Source organism: Pezoporus wallicus, unplaced genomic scaffold, assembly GCF_028554395.1.
Source record: "Pezoporus wallicus isolate ANWC-B61680 ecotype Strahan unplaced genomic scaffold, APGP_CSIRO_Pwel_v1 scaffold_6885, whole genome shotgun sequence".
NCBI classification, from domain to species: domain Eukaryota; kingdom Metazoa; phylum Chordata; class Aves; order Psittaciformes; family Psittacidae; genus Pezoporus; species Pezoporus wallicus.
Genome location: NW_026638858.1, coordinates 2,598,297 through 2,618,600, shown reverse-complemented (window position 1 = coordinate 2,618,600; position 20,304 = coordinate 2,598,297). Strand labels below are relative to the sequence as shown.

At 38.5% G+C, this 20,304-nt stretch overlaps 1 protein-coding gene across 1 annotated transcript in view; it reads left to right on the top strand.

Moving 5' to 3' along the window:
- Positions 1 to 20,304, top strand: part of LOC130601026 (mucin-5B-like) — a 29,985-nt gene that overhangs the window by 8,160 nt on the left and 1,521 nt on the right. Inside the window, exons 9-31 of the mRNA XM_057412818.1 lie at positions 834 to 1,016; positions 1,425 to 1,542; positions 2,369 to 2,507; positions 3,533 to 3,643; positions 4,206 to 4,275; positions 5,027 to 5,164; positions 5,249 to 5,413; positions 5,795 to 5,889; positions 6,708 to 6,834; positions 7,557 to 7,809; positions 8,711 to 8,763; positions 9,138 to 9,238; positions 10,052 to 10,203; positions 10,625 to 10,763; positions 10,851 to 10,964; positions 12,000 to 12,179; positions 13,671 to 13,910; positions 14,631 to 14,787; positions 15,067 to 15,195; positions 15,549 to 15,675; positions 16,383 to 16,426; positions 16,515 to 16,709; positions 17,965 to 20,252. Coding sequence (XP_057268801.1) covers positions 834 to 1,016; positions 1,425 to 1,542; positions 2,369 to 2,507; positions 3,533 to 3,643; positions 4,206 to 4,275; positions 5,027 to 5,164; positions 5,249 to 5,413; positions 5,795 to 5,889; positions 6,708 to 6,834; positions 7,557 to 7,809; positions 8,711 to 8,763; positions 9,138 to 9,238; positions 10,052 to 10,203; positions 10,625 to 10,763; positions 10,851 to 10,964; positions 12,000 to 12,179; positions 13,671 to 13,910; positions 14,631 to 14,787; positions 15,067 to 15,195; positions 15,549 to 15,675; positions 16,383 to 16,426; positions 16,515 to 16,709; positions 17,965 to 20,252 — 5,318 coding nt within the window. The remainder of the gene's footprint in view (positions 1 to 833; positions 1,017 to 1,424; positions 1,543 to 2,368; positions 2,508 to 3,532; positions 3,644 to 4,205; positions 4,276 to 5,026; positions 5,165 to 5,248; positions 5,414 to 5,794; positions 5,890 to 6,707; positions 6,835 to 7,556; positions 7,810 to 8,710; positions 8,764 to 9,137; positions 9,239 to 10,051; positions 10,204 to 10,624; positions 10,764 to 10,850; positions 10,965 to 11,999; positions 12,180 to 13,670; positions 13,911 to 14,630; positions 14,788 to 15,066; positions 15,196 to 15,548; positions 15,676 to 16,382; positions 16,427 to 16,514; positions 16,710 to 17,964; positions 20,253 to 20,304) is intronic.

Below are 20,304 nucleotides of genomic sequence, written 5' to 3'. Positions count from 1 at the left end.
TTGCATTTTCCAGAGGATACTGATGTGCAAGTTTCAGCATGAAGACTTCAGCAAAAGAGCTAAGGTTTCTAATGTAAACTGGATTAAATACTATCAAAGACTTATAATCTAATTGAGAGTCAAGGTATTACTTAATTAACTGGGACAGTAAAATAATCAAATAAAGGAGAAAGGAGGAAGAAAGAGGCAGGCTTGCCAGCTTGTATTCCTGTTTCTCTCCTTTACTCATGGTGGCTACAGCATTTTTCATTCTCTGTTGTTAAGTGATTGGGTCTTCACAGGTGTTAAGTACTTATTTATCTCCTCTTCTTTGGTAGTGAGGAGACTGCACCAGTGTAATCTTCACAGAGATTTGCACTGAATTAAACACATACTAGATTAGGGGTGTAGTTGTTGATACTGTCATCAGACCTGCATTTGCTTCAGAACAAAAGCCCACAAGGTACTATTTGTCCTTCCAATGCTCTCTGGAAAATGTAAATATACTAAAGCTTTAGGAATTTAAGTTTTACATTTCAATAGCAAGACAGGTGTTCATGTGAAGGTTGCTTTCAGTAGAAACACAGGCCTTGCTGACTTAGAGGGGTCATTACCTTCTTGTCCACACAAATCCAGTCACTGAGCCAGTTTGGCCCCAGGCAATCATGGAAACCACATCTCAACTGTAAAATATGAAACTAGGTGACTAAATTAGCAAATTTTGAGATCTGGCAGTCAACCTGCAGTTTAGTGTGGTTTTTACATTTAGCTGTTAAATGAATATAAATATTTTCATACACAGTGGACCAGAAACACTTTTGACTGAAATAATCTCTCCTCCTTCAAAATTTTAGCCAAGAAGTGTCCTTACAACATGCAGTATGAGGAGTGTGGCTCCCCCTGTGCTGACACATGCACCAATCCTGAACCATCTCAGTTTTGTGAAGAACACTGTATGGACGGTTGTTTCTGCCCACCAGGCAAGTTATTATGTACTCACAATTCTGATCTCAAAGAACAGCAGCAGCTTACCTGTAGGATTTGAGCAGGTTCCTTGGGGTTTAAATTCCCTTTACTCACAGCTGTAAATGACCAGTATTTGTCATGTCTCAGCTGAGAAAAGAAACCTGAATTAAATGCCAATATATGTGCAACATTAAGAAAGCAGGAAAGCAGAACGGTAAACAGTTCAAGGCCAGTACCCCAACAAGATACTTATTGTACTACAGTAAGTACCTTTTTCAAAGCAGATGGAGTTTAAGAATATAAAGGTTGAATCCTTCATTGTACGAACTGGCACAGTCTTACTGGCCTCAGCATAGGTATGTCCATTCATGATAGCTGCAGATATAAAATGATATTTAGGATTTGTAGCAAATAGAAATGGTGTATAGGAAATACCTCTTTAACTGATCAAGTTTTTTGTCTTTATTTTGTTAATCTAGGGACTGTATTTGATGACATCAATAAATCTGGCTGCATCCCCCGTCAGCAGTGCTCCTGTGTTTACAATGGCAATGCATACGCCACAGGAACTTCCTTTTCAGGGCAATGTCATTCCTGGTAAACTTTGTAAATTTTCCAACTTACTATTTCCTCTCACATACTGAGTTTAATGGTTTATTATGCGCAATTGCATCATTGTTAATTGATATGCGTGTTTAACTGACCGCTACAATTCCAAAATATCAATAAAGAACATTCTGTGTTTCATTTAGCAACAGCCTTAACAAGCTTTGCACTCTAACTCAAGGTGATGAAAGCAAGGATTTACCATGTTTAGATTTCTTACCAGTCAATTAAAATGCTTCCTCTTTGTTTATTTTGTTCAAACATGTGGACTTCTCTGAAGGGAATGAAATTGGCATTATTTATGTATTTGCAGATACTTATTTTCTGTGGAGAAAGGAAGGGATGACACACTACAGCCTCTATTTTACAGTTATTAATCCTGTACTTGTATACTACCACATCGCCTTAGAAAACAGAGATACTCTGCATTAAGAATAGACATGGGGTTATATTTCTGTTAGTTTTGGACATATCTGAATAACAAACCAGAAGAGATTTTAATTTGTTGTTGTGATTTATGTTAGCTACAAAACCCAAGCAATTAATCATCCAATACCTGTTGCTGGAGAGTTCACCTGTTCAAAGGAGGAAAACAACTAAATAAGCAAAGTGAATGCATTCCAGAGTCATTCCTTTTAAAGTGTTGCATCATGCGTTCACAATGTTTTAGAAAGTCCTAAACCTAGATTTACTGTGTGTCAACCTACAACCTGAAGGAAAAAACAGTAGCAAAATAGCGGAACCCAATTTCACCATAATTCCTTATACTCTGGATCCCTGTTACCCATTTCAGCTAATGTGATTCTTTCTCTTCCAGTACCTGTAATGGAGGCCAGTGGCGTTGTGAAAACACATCATGCCCAGGAACATGCTCAGTAGAGGGAGGTTCACACATTTCCACATACGATAAAAAATATTATGATCACCATGGAAACTGCACTTATGTCCTTTCTAAGGTGGGAAGCAAATATTACTAGGTCATAAAGCCTTACACATTTACAGAAAGAAAAGTTCATCTCAGTTAACACTTTTGAAACTTACCTCTTTTGACATAAAGAGGTTCAATTGCCTCTCAGTTAGCCAGATGTTTACTAGAACATATGCTGCCATTCAAATGGCAATCATCAGTTAACTATTAGACTGTCATGCAACAGTATATGGTGTTTACTGGGGAATTTCCAGTTCCTTGATGTAGTATTTGTTGAAAAGCACATCTGCATTCCTCAGTGTGATTAATCCAGCTTTCTGAGTTGCAGAATTTTTGCCATGTTACTGTGTTGTACAGTATTGGGCCAAATGGTACAAGTCTGAAAAACTACACTAGTTCTGAAGGAAAAAAAAAAAATTCAATTTATACGACCTACGTTTTTATTTAATTTCTGGGAAGTTCAAATACAGAAAATCATTTCAAGTCAAATGACATATTTCATTTAGGTTTTGAACCTTTTTTAAATAAATTCAAAAATAAGTCAAAAGAAATAGAAAAATTAAAAGTTAATTATAATCAAAATATTTAACTAAGGCAATGTACAAGTATTTTTCTTTATCTTTTAGGGGCTGTTTCTGTTCCTTCTTTCCTTTCCTTTTCCCTCTTCCCTCATCCGCATGATTCAGAAAAAAAAAAAAAAAAAAAAGCAGCTATATCTTATTGCTCTCCTGAAAAACGTTTTATCTGAAATTTACATCTAGCATTGATACCACCTACAGAAAGAAAAGACAGCAGAACTGAATCAAACATTATAAGTATGCATGAATAAAAGCTCCAGATATGTATATCATTAATAAAATGCAAATTTTCACATTGTTCCTAATCATTACAAAAGGCAAAACTGAATCTTAGGCCAAAGAAGGCCAGGGATTCAGGAGAAACTGTCCCCTCTTCAGAAACGGGTATATTTTTCAGAGTTGAGGGAAAATTTTACAGGGAAAGCTTCTGTAAGTAAGCTTTTCATGAAATAACTGTTGGCATTTTTTTTTTCAGCACTGTACAGATGGAACATTTGCCATCCTGGTAGAACTACGCAAATGTGGCCTAACAAAAACTGGGACATGCTTAGAGACAGTGACCCTCAACATGAATAAAGGACAAACTGTAAGAATGCAAAATAAGCATGGGAAATAACTACTGAAAATATGGGAGCAAAGAAACTAAGCCTTAATTCATCAGGGAACTGAATTTTTCTCTCAAATGGTCAGCATATGTGATAAGTACATGTTATTTTTAATCCAGTGAAAAGAAATTTATTTTTTAATGAAAATCAGATCGGCCATAAATTTGGCTTTCTGGAAGTTCATTAAGAAAGACACTGTAGTCACCAAGCAGAAAAAAAACTATTTTCTCTGCCAATTAGATGGAAAAAAACATAAGCTTTTAAGTTAGAAACTACAACTGTTAAGGGATGTAATTCATCACAAAGATAGATACATTTAAAGAGACCAAGGTGCTGTAATTCCCTAAGAAGCTGAGAAAGTCTCTTTAGAAATAATTCTTTTATTACAGGAAATGTACAAATCGGAATGAGAGAGGAGGTGAAGTCACAAAAAACCTACCCTTTTAATCTCTTTAATTAATATCACTGTAGTCATCACTATTAGTACTCCCTGGACTATAGTTACCCTTCACACAATTTCCTCTTGTTCCTCTTCATTACCAGCTCATCGAGGTCAAACCTGATGGTGGTGTGTATGTGAACTCCATCTATACCCAGCTGCCCATTTCATCAGGTATTTCTTTCTCTAACATTCTCTGAGCAATAAGAACAAAAGTTCAACTCCACAACTGCTTATTTTCTTAACGGAAGATAAAGGGACTGTGAGTTGTTCAGAACCTGCATATTCGTATCTCCCAGTTCTCTTTGGAATATTTCCTGAGTGACACAAGTGCTTTTGAGGTAGAAGTGGGAAGTTTGATGTCATGAAGAAATGTGAGACAGTACAAGCATAGGAAAGAGTTCAAACAGAAACAAACAGCATTTACACTCTCCTGATTTGTTCAGTGTAAGGTTTATTTCCTTTTCACTGCCAAAAACTGAACACAGAAGATGCTTCCTCAGAAGTTTGATTTTTGCTCTTCTGTCTCAATAAGTAGCAATTCTGTGTGGTATCTCTGACCTCCTGATCCACTTATTTTCCATTTCCAGCAGAGTAAGGGCTCCAATTTATGCTGTATAAGCTTAGCAAAAGTATTCTTTTTAATGCTTAGTGCCATACAGTTTTTCCTTCTTACTCTGAAGGAGTAATAGCCATCTGCTTAACGTTGAGAGAGTGAATAAAGTTAACAACCTGGTAGCAACAATCAAATTCTGAACTGTAAATTTTGATTCATATTTCTGATACATTTTCATAAAGATTGGCTTTATTTCACCTCAGAATTTGCAAAAGTTGTGATAGAAATTTAAGGAGAATAGTATAATGGTGTACTGTTTCCAGCATTTGACCTCACTCAGAAAGTGACCATTCCGTTCTTCATCTGTAGCTAACGCTAATGTGTTCAGACCATCATCATTCTTCATCATCATGCAGACAAACTTTGGTGTCCTCCTTGAAATTCAAATTATACCCATGATGCAAGTGTTTGTGCGACTGGATCCTATTTTCAAAGGGCAGACATGTGGTAAGTGAATGAAATACAAGAACACGTTGCTTAATGTCTTTTGTCTAGTATGAGCAATACAAACTTTTCACTGCTTTTCAACAGGTCTCTGTGGCAATTTCAATGATCTCGAAACTGATGACTTCAAGGTTATAAGTGGAATAACTGAAGGAACAGCAACAGCATTTGCTGATACATGGATGACTCAGGCTTCATGCCCTAAAGTCCAGCGCAGTTTTGAGAACCCTTGTGCACTCAGCATTGATAATGGTGTGTGCTTCTTAGATTTTTTTACTGTTCTTGTTATTTATTACTAAAGAAAACACATATGTTGTAAAGCAAAGATAAGAGAAGAAAGACTTACATGCTTGGTAAAAACATAGCTCTGAAACCAGGAAAAAATGAATGCACTAGGGATAATTAACAAAGTCAATAAGGCTTTTCTTAGTAAGAGTTAGAGAAATGTAACTGAAGGAAATTGAAGGAACCTTAGCCCAGATGCTGAGTGGAAAAAACAAACAAACAAAAAAGGATAAGAAAAAGAGAGACTTTATGTGATTTCAGAACTGGCTTCACAGCCCAGGGCAGAGGGTTGTTTTTTTTTTTTAATGAAATACAAAGAGTATTTGTACTGTTTGTTTTTTTTCACAGAAAAATATGCTCAGCACTGGTGTGGACTACTAACTGACAAGAAAGGACCTTTTGCTGATTGTCACTATGCAGTGAATCCCTCTGATTACCACATGGTATTTTGTTAGACTGTTTTTCCCCTTAGAAAAAAATAGAAATAGGGTCATTACAACTAGCTACCAGAAAAGGACTGTTCCATATATCTCTCTCATCTTACGCAATGCCTGTATTTTCATTTCTGTACAGCAGCACTTCCTTCTCTCAACGTGTGTTTCTGTTTGTGTTGTAACATTACCTTATTTCAATTGTCAGTCTTGGCTTCAAGACCCTGACTTGCTTGCAAATGAAAAGGCAGCTATTTACTCCTGGATGGATACACACACGCAGTAACAAGTGTATACAAAGGCATGTCAAATGCTTGTTTGAATATCAGTAAATTGTTGTCTCATCAGCCTCATCTAACTAATAAATAGTTGTCACTGAAAGCCCATTAGCTAATTTTCAGTATTCTGCTATCAATGTTTTACCAATCTTTCTTCTCACTATGAATCACCCAGATACGGACACTGGTGAAATGATGTTTCTAGATTGCGTACCATGAACAGAGCTTTGTATGCTATTCTGCAGCATATTCGTAAAAACGGTTCAGAGGGACATGAAACTCCTAAATGTATAACAGACTTTAAGACCACTGTCTCCCAGTAATAACTGCACACATCAACTGAATTTCCATTACCTTCACTCTTCCTGGCCAGGCAACTCTAGACAAACATTGGAAAAGTTTGCTAAAAAATATTGCTAAAGCTATATTAGTGTTGTTTATGAGTGAGCATATCTGAGGTAGGATTAGTGCGTAAGACCAGGAAGATAATGCTCTTTCTTTTTAGACTGACAGTTTTACCAGTGCTGAGACTATTTTTCTCTGCATTTTTAGAACTGCATGTATGACACATGTAACTGTAAAAATAGTGAGGACTGTCTGTGTGCAGCCCTGTCTTCCTATGTGAGAGCTTGTGCTGCAAAAGGAATACAGCTGGATGGATGGAGGACCGATGTCTGCTGTAAGTACTCTTAATTATCCCCTCTTCTATGAATACACATCAATAAAAACTGCTGGTCAGGGACTATTTTATACTGATTTCTAGACAATTATAATAAGTGGTGAGGAAGGGATTTTGTTAAGTGAACTTCTGGAAGTAATTCTCTGCTGTTCCCTTAGAATCAATCCATTGCTAGCAAGAGTGAATACAAACAGATAGAAAACGTAGGCTGCCTAGGAAAGAGACTGCTGTTATAGAAATGTTTCTATGCAACTTTGAATTTCATTACAGCTTCATGTATGACAAGTTACTGTAGAGTAAATGTGACATACTAGAGTAACAGTACTAGTAATTCTAACCAGAATACTTGCAAATGAAAGGTCTCTGAAGCTGCATGCTGGGTTCCACCACCAGTAGGTCTGTTTTCAGTATACGAGGAGACATTCAGGAAGATACCTTATTTCATACTTAAAAAGGTATAGAAATTTTGCCAGCACCAAATGGAGGTTTCTTTCTGAAATTTCATTCAAGAAAATATTTTCTTCTTTGCAAACATCACATAATCCACATGTACAGTAGATCAGATCTAACTCTGGAAGTATTCAGAAATACATGAAAGATACAACATAGGCAGAGTTATGCAGTATTGTGTACATGTTATTTCTACTGCCTATGGTTTCTTTTTTCCCCATCAGAAATTACCACCTGGAATTAACAAATCTATTTTATTTTTCTCTCTCAAGCAAAATACACCTCATGTCCCAAATCCCTAAGCTACAGCTATAACATCTCTTCCTGTCAACCCACTTGTCGATCTCTGAGCGAGCATGATGTCACATGCAAAATTAAGTTTGTCCCAGTTGATGGCTGCACCTGCATAAATGGAACTTACATGGATGAAAGTGGCAGATGTGTGCCTGCTACTGAATGCCCCTGCTACTACAGAGGATCTCCCATATCATCTGGAGAAACTGTCCAAGCAAATGGGCTTGTATGGTAAGTGAATCCGTTGCAAAACACTCAAGCAATACTGTATATATTTTCTCATTAGAATCTGCTACATTTAAATTGGTCTCAGCCTGTCCTGCTTGAATTTCAATACAATGCTGTCTCATTTTTTTTCAACTTTTAAGAAGGTGCATATTTCCCTGAGCTTGAAGGAGAATATGCTGTACCACTGAAACATACGTAAGGCAATGGGGCCAGCTGGGATCGATCCAAGTGTACTGAGGGAGCTGGTGGAAGTATTCACCATTTGCAAGCATTTTTCAGCAGTCCTGGCTAACAGGCAAGGTCCTACTTGACTGGAGGTTAGCAAATCTACAAAATCTAGTCATCTACAAAAAGGACCAGAAGAAGGATCTGGGGAACTGCAAGCTTGTCAGTCTGACCACAGCGACAGGGAAGGTTATAGAGCAGATCATCATGACTGCCATCACTCAGGTGATCAGGCGCAGTCAGCACAGCTTTATGAAAGGCAGGTCCTGCTTGACAGACCTGATCTTCTGTGGCAAGGTGACCCACTTAGTGGATGAGGGAAAAGCTGTGGATGTTGTTTACCAAGACTTTAGTAAAGCCTTTGACACTGCTTCCCACAGCATTCTCCTGGAGAAAATGACTGCTCATGGCTTGGACAGAGGCACTCCTTGCTGGTGAAAAACTGGCTGGATGGCCAGGCCCAAAGAGTGGTGGAAAATGGAGTTAAATCCAGTTGGCCCTGGCCACAAGCAGTGTTCCCCAGGGCTCAGTGTTGGATATCACATGAAAGCAGCACTGGTAGTGGTATTAAGGGAAATTCTTTCCTTTGGAAATTCTGAAACTTGACAAGAGAGAAGTAGCTCTCAGTCTCAATACATGATTTAAGAGATTTTTCTTTTTTTTTTTTCCTCTCTTGCAGCACGTGCATCCAGGGAAGACTGGATTGCACTGGAGAACCCAATCCAGATCGAGGTGAATAAAAATAAAAATCTTCTTCCACTTTTCTGTGACAGGTTCTGGACAGAAATAGTTGATATAATTGATTGAAATGATAAAATCTTAATGGAATTTTAAATAATAGAAGTATTTTTGATTTAGTTACAGTGCAACAGTTATCATAAAAGGCAAGAGTGAACCCAAATTAATGATAGGATTTCTTTTTCATGATGATTTTTTTCTAAAATACTGAGGGTTTTCTCTGGTAATTCAGTGCTCTGAAATGAATCTATTTAATACAGACAGCAATCCTTACTAATTGAAATATGTAAGTCCAAAGGATTTCTAGAGGGTTTTAATGGCTAGAGATGAGCCATTTCTGATTGCTCTCATTTCTTTCCTTCCTTTAGTCTGTGAATCTCCCATGGTCTACTTAGACTGTAGAAACATCAGTGAAGGAACAACTGGAACAGAATGTCAAAAAAGTTGTCAGACTCTGGATATGCAGTGTGTAAGTATTTCAGGGCTGGATGAAATTGTGCTTCCAGGTTTTGTTTGTGCTTTTGGTGGTAAAGTAACTGATCTATCTGATCCACTCCAAATCTACAACATAGATACTTTGTTCTTGTAGCAAAAGCCTAAAACCATGTTATAAACCATTAATAATGGGACCCTTAGACAAAAATATAATAAGGTAACATCCAATTTAATTCATAATATTGGTGTCTACCTTACTTCAGCTACTGCAGGTAACAGTAATTAGCAGTGAAAATATCTAGGACACATATTTTACTTCTTTAGGAGAAAATTACTGGCTATGAACTGGGTAGGAGAAATAATTCTTTCTTATACCATAATGCAATTAGGAACTTCTTTCACACATAATTATAATATTCCATCTAAATGCATGCCACATACCATTTTGTGAATAAGTACCATGGGAGATAAATACATTTTGATGTAAACCAATCAAACCTAAAAAATATTATGTATTTTCTTTTTAAAGCTCCATTCAGTCACCAACTACAAAGTGCAAGGCTGCTTCAGCTAATACAGAGCAAGACTTACAATTCAATGTACTTTAAATTTCACAGACTGTAGCAGAGTAATCAGGATTGGCATACACAAAACATCTTTAACAGATATATATTCTATTAAATCAATGGCTAATAAATTCCAGTTTGTTCCATTGTCCTATAAGTACTTTGTAGTCCTCTCTCATTTAAGATAGGCAGCAATAAGACCATATAAAGACATTTTATTTTAATGTTTTTCTATTGCAAATATTTAATTCTGAAATTTTACCTTCTCTTGACTTTTCTAGTATAGCATGCATTGCATATCTGGTTGCGTGTGCCCAGCTGGGCTTGTGTTACATGGGAATGGTGATTGTATTCCTGAAGAGGAATGTCCATGTATTCACAATGAAGCCATGTATCAGCCTGGGGAAAAGATCAGCGTTGACTGTAACACCTGGTAAGTATTTCCTCAGAAGTATCATTCCTGGTTCCATCATTTGTCTTTCCAAAGAACTTACATAGTAGAGCAGTAAAGAAATATTTGGATTACACATGTCACCAACTGACAGATCTCTTAGTTGTGGATTAAACAGTATGAGACGGTTTCCTTCTGATGTAGACAGATAGCCAAAGCGCAGAATGGGAAGAAGTCTTTGGGACTACAGTGTTCATTTCGTATTACCCTGTTTTGCAGTTAATGCATTCAGAGTGGCACAACAGAACTTTGCTTTAATACTTCACTTAAAAAATTATTTTCACTCCAGAATCAGTACAACATTACCAGGGATGAATTGCCAAACAAATACTGATTTGATGGGATGTGTCTACACAAAACAGTGAGTTGTTTTATTATTAAAATGTTTTATTCTCACTCCTAGTGTATGCAAGAATAGGAAGTGGGAATGCACCAAAGATCAATGTCTGGGCACTTGTGCTGTTTATGGAGATGGTCATTATAATACCTTTGATGACAAAAGGTTCAACTTCAATGGAAACTGTGAATACACACTAGTCCAGGTACTGATAATTAGCAATAGTAAATGAGACTTTACCTTGACTGTGTCTACAAAAATAATGTATTTTAAAATGTTATTCTCCACCCAGGACCACTGTGGGATGAGTGGCACAGCCAATGGAACCTTTCGGGTTATTACTGAAAATATTCCCTGTGGCAACAGTGGGACAACTTGTTCAAAATCTATCAAAGTTTTCTTAGAGGTAAGAAGAACAACTTCATTCTGTAACTGGTTAGGGCTCAAGAGAAGCCTAAATATCCATTGCGTCAAGGAAGTTGGAAAATTAAGCTTAAATCAGATTGAAGTGAAATATTTGGTAGAGCTTCCCAGCTTTCTATCTTTTCCTTTTCCCACATGTCCTGGGTTCAGCAGTAGCAGTCATGTTTCTCCTCCTTGGTAGCTGGTGCAGTGCAGTGTTTTGACTTTCAGCTCGGGAACAGAGCTGATAACAAGGATGTTTTGGTTTGGCCAAGGACTTTGTGAGCCTCATGCTCTGCCAGGGAGGAGGGGAAGCCAGGAGGAAGCAGAGACAGGACACCTGACCCAAACTGACCAAAGAGGTATTCCATACCACAGCACGTCATGCCAAGGATGTAACTGGGAGTTAGCCGGAAGGGCTGGGAGTCTGCAGGGTTGGAGGAGGTATCAGTCGGAGCTTGGTCGGGCTTGGGGGGCGAGTGATCGGTCGGCTGGTGCTGAGGTGTTGTATTCTCTTCCCTTGTTATTTCCTTTATCATTATTATCACTGGTGGTAGCAGTAGTGATTTGTGTTATACCTTAGTTACTAAACTGTTCTTATCTCAACCCGTGGGAGTTGCATTCTTTTCGATTCTCCTCTCCGTCCCTCCGGGAGTAGGGGGAGGGAAAGAAGGGGGGGAGTGAGTGAACGAGTTACCTGACTGGGTTTAAACCACGACACCACACTATTTTATATCACCCTTGGGGAAACTACAGATTTACAGGAAAATAGCAGAAATTAGCCCATCATGTCATAATTGTTTTATTCTGTGCAATTTAGATCCTCCATGAGTGCCAAAATTTTTTTTTTTTGACCTATGCCGCTTCAAATACCTTTCTACCACAGTTCCTGGAACCTAAAATTTGAACTATGTAGTTTTATCACATTTGGATTATTTGTTTTCATTATATAAAATATGCATAGTATCCTTAAAAAGAGAAAAAGAGCAGAGCTGCAGCTACTGAGTTCATTTCTAATCACCTTTTCCTCCTGTTTCAGAGCTATGAACTGATACTTGGCGAGGAGCATGTCAGTGTCATAAAGAGAGGACAAAATAATGAGGTGCCATACACAGTCCGCTATATGGGTATGTACGTGGTAATTGAGACCACAAGTGGACTGATACTCATGTGGGACAAGAAAACCAGCATCTTCATCAAGCTCAGCCCTGATTTTAAGGTGCGGAACTAGCAGTTAAATGGCAATTTACAGTCCAGATTTGGACTGTGTGTGAATTTTCTTGAGACCCTGCCAAGATCCCAAACAGGTGATGTCTCTAGCATTCCTAGGACATCCCACGTTGTTTCCCATTCCTCTGGTGCCTCAGGAAGCCATGACATCATCCTGCTGCTCTTCTGAGCTCCGAAGGCAGCTTTCAGTGCCTACTTGGCCTGACAGAACTTGAACTGGCAAACTGCTTTCTGGGACTTTGTTAAATTACCCACTGAATCTTGGTAAAGGTTATCAGACCTTACTAAAATTACATAGCTGCATGTGTCAAAACAAATTGAGTAGTCGTGATCTTGAAAGTAATCCATTGTTTCCAGTACTCATTGACACACAAATCACATTATCATACTTTAAGAACAAGGAAGTGAAATATTAGGAGTGAAAGCCTCTTGTAAAATGCTGCCATGTGTTTTGCAAGCATGATTTACACAGGTGATAAGGGAAATGTATTTCTGTTCTCATACCCCTTCTTCTAGCTTAATATATGTAAGTCCTAAAAAGTGTAGTAGATGAGTAATTTGCTATCTTACTGCATACAGCAGTAACTTTTCAGAATCATAAAATCATAGAATCAACTAGATTGGAAAGACCTTTAAGATCATCAAGTCCAACTGTTCCCCCAGCACTGCCAAGTCCACCAATAAACCCTGTCACTGAGGACCTCATCTACATGGTTTGTGAACGCTTTCAGGGGTGGTGATTCCACCACTTCCCTGGGCAGCCTGTTGCAATGCCTGATAACCCTTTTGGTGAAGGATTTTTCCTAATATCCAATCTAAACCTCCACTGGTGCAGTTTGAGGCCATATTCTCTTGAATTAAGTGTAATTTAGAACTAGATATACAAATTAATTTCAGTATCATAGGTTATTTTGCTGCCTCATCCACTGGAATTTTATACAAATAGTAGTAATATGGAAAGTATGCACCTTAGATTCATTGAGAGAGCATAACATCTACTGCAGCCTATCAGTTTTACAGATCCATAAATTTAGAATGAGGGATGTTTCTGGATGTTCAAGGAAAATGTAATTCTTTTTTATACCTGTGACCAGTTGCAACAGTAAAGACTCAATGAGCAGACAATGTGGCAGGACTGGTAGTGTTTATGCACTTTCTAAGGCTGTTTTTTATATGTACATCTACTGTATAAAACAGGGCTTAAATTGAGAACTCAGTTAACTGAATCCTTGTTTCATCATTAAAGACACGCCTCAGAAGACTGAAAGTTAGAATGACAAGGATGGTTTTATTGTGCAGATTTAAAAGAGAAGTCAAAAGCAGTATCCCTCTAGCAGTAGTCGTTCTGTTGCTGACGAAACAAAGAATTAAGGTGTTCAGGAATGTTAGAATGGAATGGAATTTCAAGTACTTTTTCAGCCTCAGATGTTGCTTCAAGGTTTCTCTCATCCATTATTATTTTGTTTACTTCTTTTTGCAGGGCCAGGTCTGTGGCCTCTGTGGAAATTATGATGGCAGCGGCATCAATGACTTTACTACAAGGAGTCAGTCTGTGGTAGAGAATGTCCTAGAGTTTGGAAACAGCTGGAAAGTATCCTCTACATGTCCTGATGCTTCCAGCATAAAGGACCCCTGTTCTACCAACCCTTATCGAAAATCCTGGTCAGAGAAACAGTGTAGCATCATCAACAGCAATGTCTTTGCTGCCTGTCACTCTCAGGTATTACCAGGGCAAAAGTTCACTTCTAGTGTGAAGACTAGGTCTATGTATTATTGAAGCTGCTATCCTCATACATTTTCACATGCATGCCTAATTTGCTAGTAATTCACTGGTTATGTTTCACTCTGAATTGTGTCAGGAAAACTTCAATATGAATCCCACTCATGGGACAGATTTATAGTCCCTACCTGTAAGAAATAAAAGGATATCTAGTTCAAAGGAAATACTGACATATTACAAAAGAATGATAGTTTAATAATTACTATTTTCTTGCAGTGTGGCAGAAATAAAAAATTTCATATACCATGTGCAGAACACAAGCTCAACAAAATAATAATACAGTAATGAAGTATCAGCATAGCCTTTATCTGACACTAAGTATATACCAAACAATGCAGGGTAACTGTGCTCTTCCTATTTAGTTCTTTCCACTGGCAGAGACATTAATCTTCAAGTACAGTTGCGTATTGCTTGCAAACATGAATCTAATCTTCTACTAGGACCCAAGTCTGGATGTCGAAAAATCTGTCAATACATGGTTCAGATGTATAATCTGGCAACACCTCTGATGTTTAACAGTGTATATAAAGCAAAAGAAAAAAAATTACTGACGTAAGCCTTTCTTCTGAAATACTACAGTTTTAAGAAAAGTACTTTAGCAAAGCTAAGAAAGAATTTAGATGGTAGGATATATAGTATTACATTTCTTTTTATTAACAGGTTGAACCAGCAAAATACTACCAAGCATGTGTGACAGATGCTTGTGCATGTGACACTGGAGGAGACTGTGACTGCTTTTGTACAGCAGTAGCTGCCTATGCTCAAGCATGTAGTGAAGTTGGTGTCTGCATAGCCTGGAGAACCCCATCAATCTGTCGTGAGTTTTATGTCATAAATACTTCTTCTGCAAGTGGAGTTAAATTCATAGCGCCTTGCTTAACACACACTCTAGGTATCTTATGTATGTGCATTATAATCTCACTATGTAGACTTTTCACACTAAGCTGTTTTGATGGTGACACAATTTCACCTACTCATTCCCAGTTTTCAGGACTGTTCAAGCAGCACTGCAGTAATATGATGAACTGGCATGAGTCAAAAAAAGCTCTTTTTTATTTTCTTTTTCTGAGCATGTCCAAATTCTATTTCTCCTTAGCACTGTTTTGTGATTACTACAATCAACAAGGGGAATGTGAATGGCACTATAAGCCTTGTGGAGCCTCCTGTATGAAGACCTGTAGGAATCCAAGTGGAAAATGCCTCCATAACTTGTCAGGTTTAGAAGGTAAAAAAAGCTGCAACTACCTTATTTTGTTATAGTTCTACTACTTTCTACGGAGTGTATTTCACCATCAGCTGCATTTGCACCACTCCATTCTCTTCAACATTGTTGCATTCACGCAAATGGAGGCAAAGTATGGAAAGTGAAGTTAAAAACATCTGTAAGACCAAGTACTTGTGGGTGGGCTCTGCTGATGCTAGTACTCTGCACTACTTCCTAGAATTATTGGAAAAAAATAAGTAGCAAAATTATGACTATTAAAAACAAGACCTGCAAACATATTCTGCACAAATAAAAATTTTGCTCACTGTAGCGCATTCTTGCCTATCTCCTATATGTCCTTTTCCTTCCTTCAGGCTGCTACCCTAACTGCCCACCAGACAAGCCATATTTTCATGAGGACCAGATGAAGTGCGTTAGTCTCTGTGACTGTTATTATAACGAAGATGGAAAGATATACATACGGGATGAATGCCATGTATGGTAAGAATCAACATTCCAACCTAATCATGTACAAGGAAAAATAATCGAAACAGCAGTGGGAAATTGCATGTTCCTGTTACAGGACAGGACTAGTTAACACTGCTTGTGTAAACATAATATCTTACTATATAATGCCAGTTTTCTTACTACATTAGTAGGAAGAAGTTCATATGTGATTTTATGTTCAGTTGAATTTGTTCCTGGTTATGCTGTCAATCCTCCGCATAAAGATACAATAAGAACAGTAAGTCCTTTATGACGAGGCTTTCTCTATTTCCAATTCCTATGGCAGGAAAAATATTGTTCCAGGAGTATAAATATATAATAGGGGTCTACTTCCAAGGATTTTATTACATTCTTATACCACTTGTAGTATTTAGACTCTTTCCCTCTTTAACCTCCCTTTTAGTACAAAAATATTGCAAGTACAAAGAAAGGACAAGACTTCCTCCTGTAGCTTTGCATAATACATAGCTTCACTTCTATTCGTAAGTTTGGGTTACTATAAAGAAAGATTTTAGAAAATTACAGGAAAAGAAAAAAACCCAACACGAACTGGACATTCAAGGAATAAACACAAATAAAGTGTCCTGTACTTTGATGCAAGTATCTGGCAGAACAAGATGATTAATAAAATTATCTCATAATAAAAAAATATGGAGATTTATATTTTCTCAGTGTTTTTTTTTTTTTAATTGTCATTTCAGTGAATGCACATCAGATGGTTTAGAGTGCAAGTTTGATGATAAAGGTAAGACAGCTAAGAACTATTAAGAAAATAAAATACTGGATATTATCTTTTCATAGATGCCTGATAGTAAACTTCCTTTGAATTACAGCATGCCACTGCATTTATGAAGGGAACAACTATAAATATGGTGAAGTCATCTACAACACCACAGATGGAACTGGATGGTGTTTCACTGCAACATGTGATGTCAACGGAACAATTAGCAGAAATATCTCTAAATGTGGCATCTTTACAACAACCCCACTTCCTTTTCTTACAAGTCAGTTCGAAACTACTGCTTCAGGTATGCATGAATACTCTTTAAAATAACTGAAAAAATGCCTGGAAGGGATGGAAAATTGCTAAAATGGAGGGCCCTTTCATTAGTTAAGGACATAAAATTTTACTTGAAACTGTTTACTCCCAGTGAAACCACCAATTCTTTTGGCAGGTTCAGTTGCTAAAGATGACCATAATCGAGGATGTAGAAATGAGTACAGCAATTCTTACAGACTCAGTCTGCGCTGTTTCACCATGTTTTTTCCAAGGGAAAAAAATTAATACACCTTACTAATCATTGCACCTTGGAGAACCTCCTCATTTCCTTGCATACAAAACCCAGCAGCTCTAGACAGACTTCAGAAAACACAAGAGACTGCCATTTTTTAAATAACTGACTACATTAGCGCAAACTGAAGATAAGACATCTAACTTGAGGACATGCTCAAATTACTTAAAACAATTCTCTGGAACCTTTCCCAATTGTATATAAAAACTAAATCAATAGTTGCTTTCTAGTCCTGCAGTACAATTCTATATTATTCCTGCAGTTAACTTATTACAGTGACCATGTAATTCTGAGAAATTGTGCAAAGTATTTCCACAAAATTATACAATATGTCAGCAAGAACTAAACATTGAACTTTAAGACTTCTATTAAGTAACATCCGTCTGAAGAAAGTGGCATATATTCCACATGGTTATCTTTAAAATGCTAAGAATATGAAAAGAAATATGCAAAAAAGACTAATTAGATTATATATTCCTATATATTATGTTAGTGGATTCCATATTATAATGTATTATATATAAAATACATATGTTAAATATATATCTTATATTTATAAATATATTACAGGTTATATTAACAGAAGTAGAAAACTCATTAACCCGGAAAAATATTTCAAAGCCTCTGTGCTTATGCAGTTAAGAGCAAATAAGTACAGAGGTAATACCAAGGAGAATAAAACCTCCTCTTACTTAAACCATAGCAATCATGAGATCACATTATCCTATATATTGCTGTTCCACATTAGCTATATTTACATGCAGCATTTAATAAATGTCATATAAATTATCACTAGAAAAAGAATACAAAAATCAGATCAAAACATACCTGAGAAATTAAATTCAAAACTGTAAAAGCAATATCATTAGAATTAAAAGACTAAATTAACATATATGATATTAGATCCAACATTAACAAATATGGAAGATGAGCCCTGACACCGTCTTTAATAAAAATAGATGAGACTTATATTTCCTCAATTTCATTACAGAAATGACAACTGCAGCACCAGTGACAACTGTATGTGTGAAGAATATATGTTCGTGGTCAGAATGGTATGACTGCACACAGCCTGAAAATAAAGAGGATAGTGGAGATTATGAAACATTTGAAAATCTCAGAGAAAAAGGATACAGTGTGTGTAAAAACCCAAACAATGTTCAATGCAGAGCCAAAGAACACCCAAATATAGAAATAAACAATCTTAACCAAACAGTTAAATGTAGTCTCAGTACAGGATTAATATGCAATAACAAAGACCAGCAATCTAAGCACTGCTATAATTATGAAATCAGAATATTATGCTGCAGTTACATACCATGTTCAGAATTACCAACTATGACGGCAAGAACCACAGAATTCACAACTACTGCTGTAAAATCAACACCATTCACAATAAAAACAAAGACACAACAAACAACAAAACATGCAGTAAGTGAAGTAACTACATCACCAACAGAGAGAGAAAGCACAATAAGGACTGTAACTACAGTTACATCAAAAACACCACAAATATCAACAACAGGTTACCAGACAACATCAATTAAACAAGAAACATCAACTCTAGAAACCCAAGTTCCAACATCACACGGTACTGCCACCAGCCTCAACCCATCAGGAATAACAACCGCCACTGGCACCACAGCTCTCCCCACTACCACTGTAAGGTCAACACAAGGAACAACCATAGTCACCACCAGCAGCATGGCTAGCACCACGAGGACATCTCCACCTCCAACAGAAGGAACCACCATCATCACTCCCAATCCAATAGTGCCCACATCAGAAGCCAGCAGTGCATTCAGCACTTCCAGGACCACCAAAGGAAGCACCACAACATCCACATCCACATCAACTCCAGCACAAACGTCCTCTCTGCCAACCCAGGCTCCATCAGCACACAGCACTGCCACCAGCCTCAACCCATCAGCAACAACAACCACCACTGGCACCACCATTGTCCCCAGTACCACTGCACCGCCAACAGGAGGCACAACAATCATGCCTACCACCAGCAGGGCCATCACAACAAGGACAACCGCACCTCCAACAGAAGGAACAACCAGGACAACCACAGGAAGCACAACAAAGTCCAGATCCACCTCTACTTCAGCACAAACCTCCAATCCCCCAACAAAGTCTCCAACAGCACAAAGTACTGCAATCAGCCTCAGTCCATCAACAAGGATAACCACCACTGGCACCACCATTGTCCCCAGCAGCACTACACAGCCAACAGAAGGCACAAGCATCACCACTACCACCAGAACGGCCAGCAACACCAGGAACTCTCCACCTCCAACAGAAGGAACCACCAGCATCACACCCACTACAACATCACAAACCTCAGCCAGTAGCACAATCAGCACTTCTAGGACCACCAAAGGAAGCACCACAACATCCACATCCACATCAACTTCGGTTCAAACATCCACTTCTCCAACCCACGCTCCGACATCTCATAGAAGCGCCACCAGCCTCAGCCCATCAACAACGACAACCACCACTGGAACTACCATAGTCCCCAACAGCACTGCACCACCAACAGAAAGCACAAGCACCGTCATTTCCACCAGCACGGCCAGCACAACCACGACCTCCCCACCTCCAACAGAACGAACCACCATCGTCACACCCCGTAGAACATCACAAACCTCAGCCGGTAGCACGACCACCACTTCCAGGACCACCACAGGAAGCACCACAACGTCCACATCCACATCAACTCCTCCACAAACATCCTCTTTGCCAACCCAGGCTCCAACATCACAAAGTACTGCCACCCGCCTCAGCCCATCAACAACGACAACCACCACTGGCACTACCATAGTCCCCAGCAGCACTGCACCGCCAACAGAAAGCACAACCGCCATCACCACCACCAGCACAGCAAGGACCAGCAGGACCTCTCCACCTCCAACAGAAGGAACCACCATCATCACACCCACTACAACATCACAAACCTCAGCCAGTAGCACTATCAGCGCTTCCACGACCACCACAGGAAGCACCACAACATCCACATCCACATCGACTCCAGTTCAAACACCCACTTCTCCAACCCACACTCCAACATCTCATAGTAGTGCCACCAGCCTCAGCCCATCAACAACGACAACCACCACTGGCACCACCATAGTCCCCAGCAGCACTGCACCGCCAACAGAAAGCACAACCGCCATCACCACCGCCAGCACAGCAAGGACCAGCAGGACCTCTCCACCTCCAACAGAAGGAACCACCATCATCACACACACTACAACAGCACACACCTCAGCAGTAAGCCCTATCCACGCACTTCCACGACCACCACAGGAAGCACCACAACATC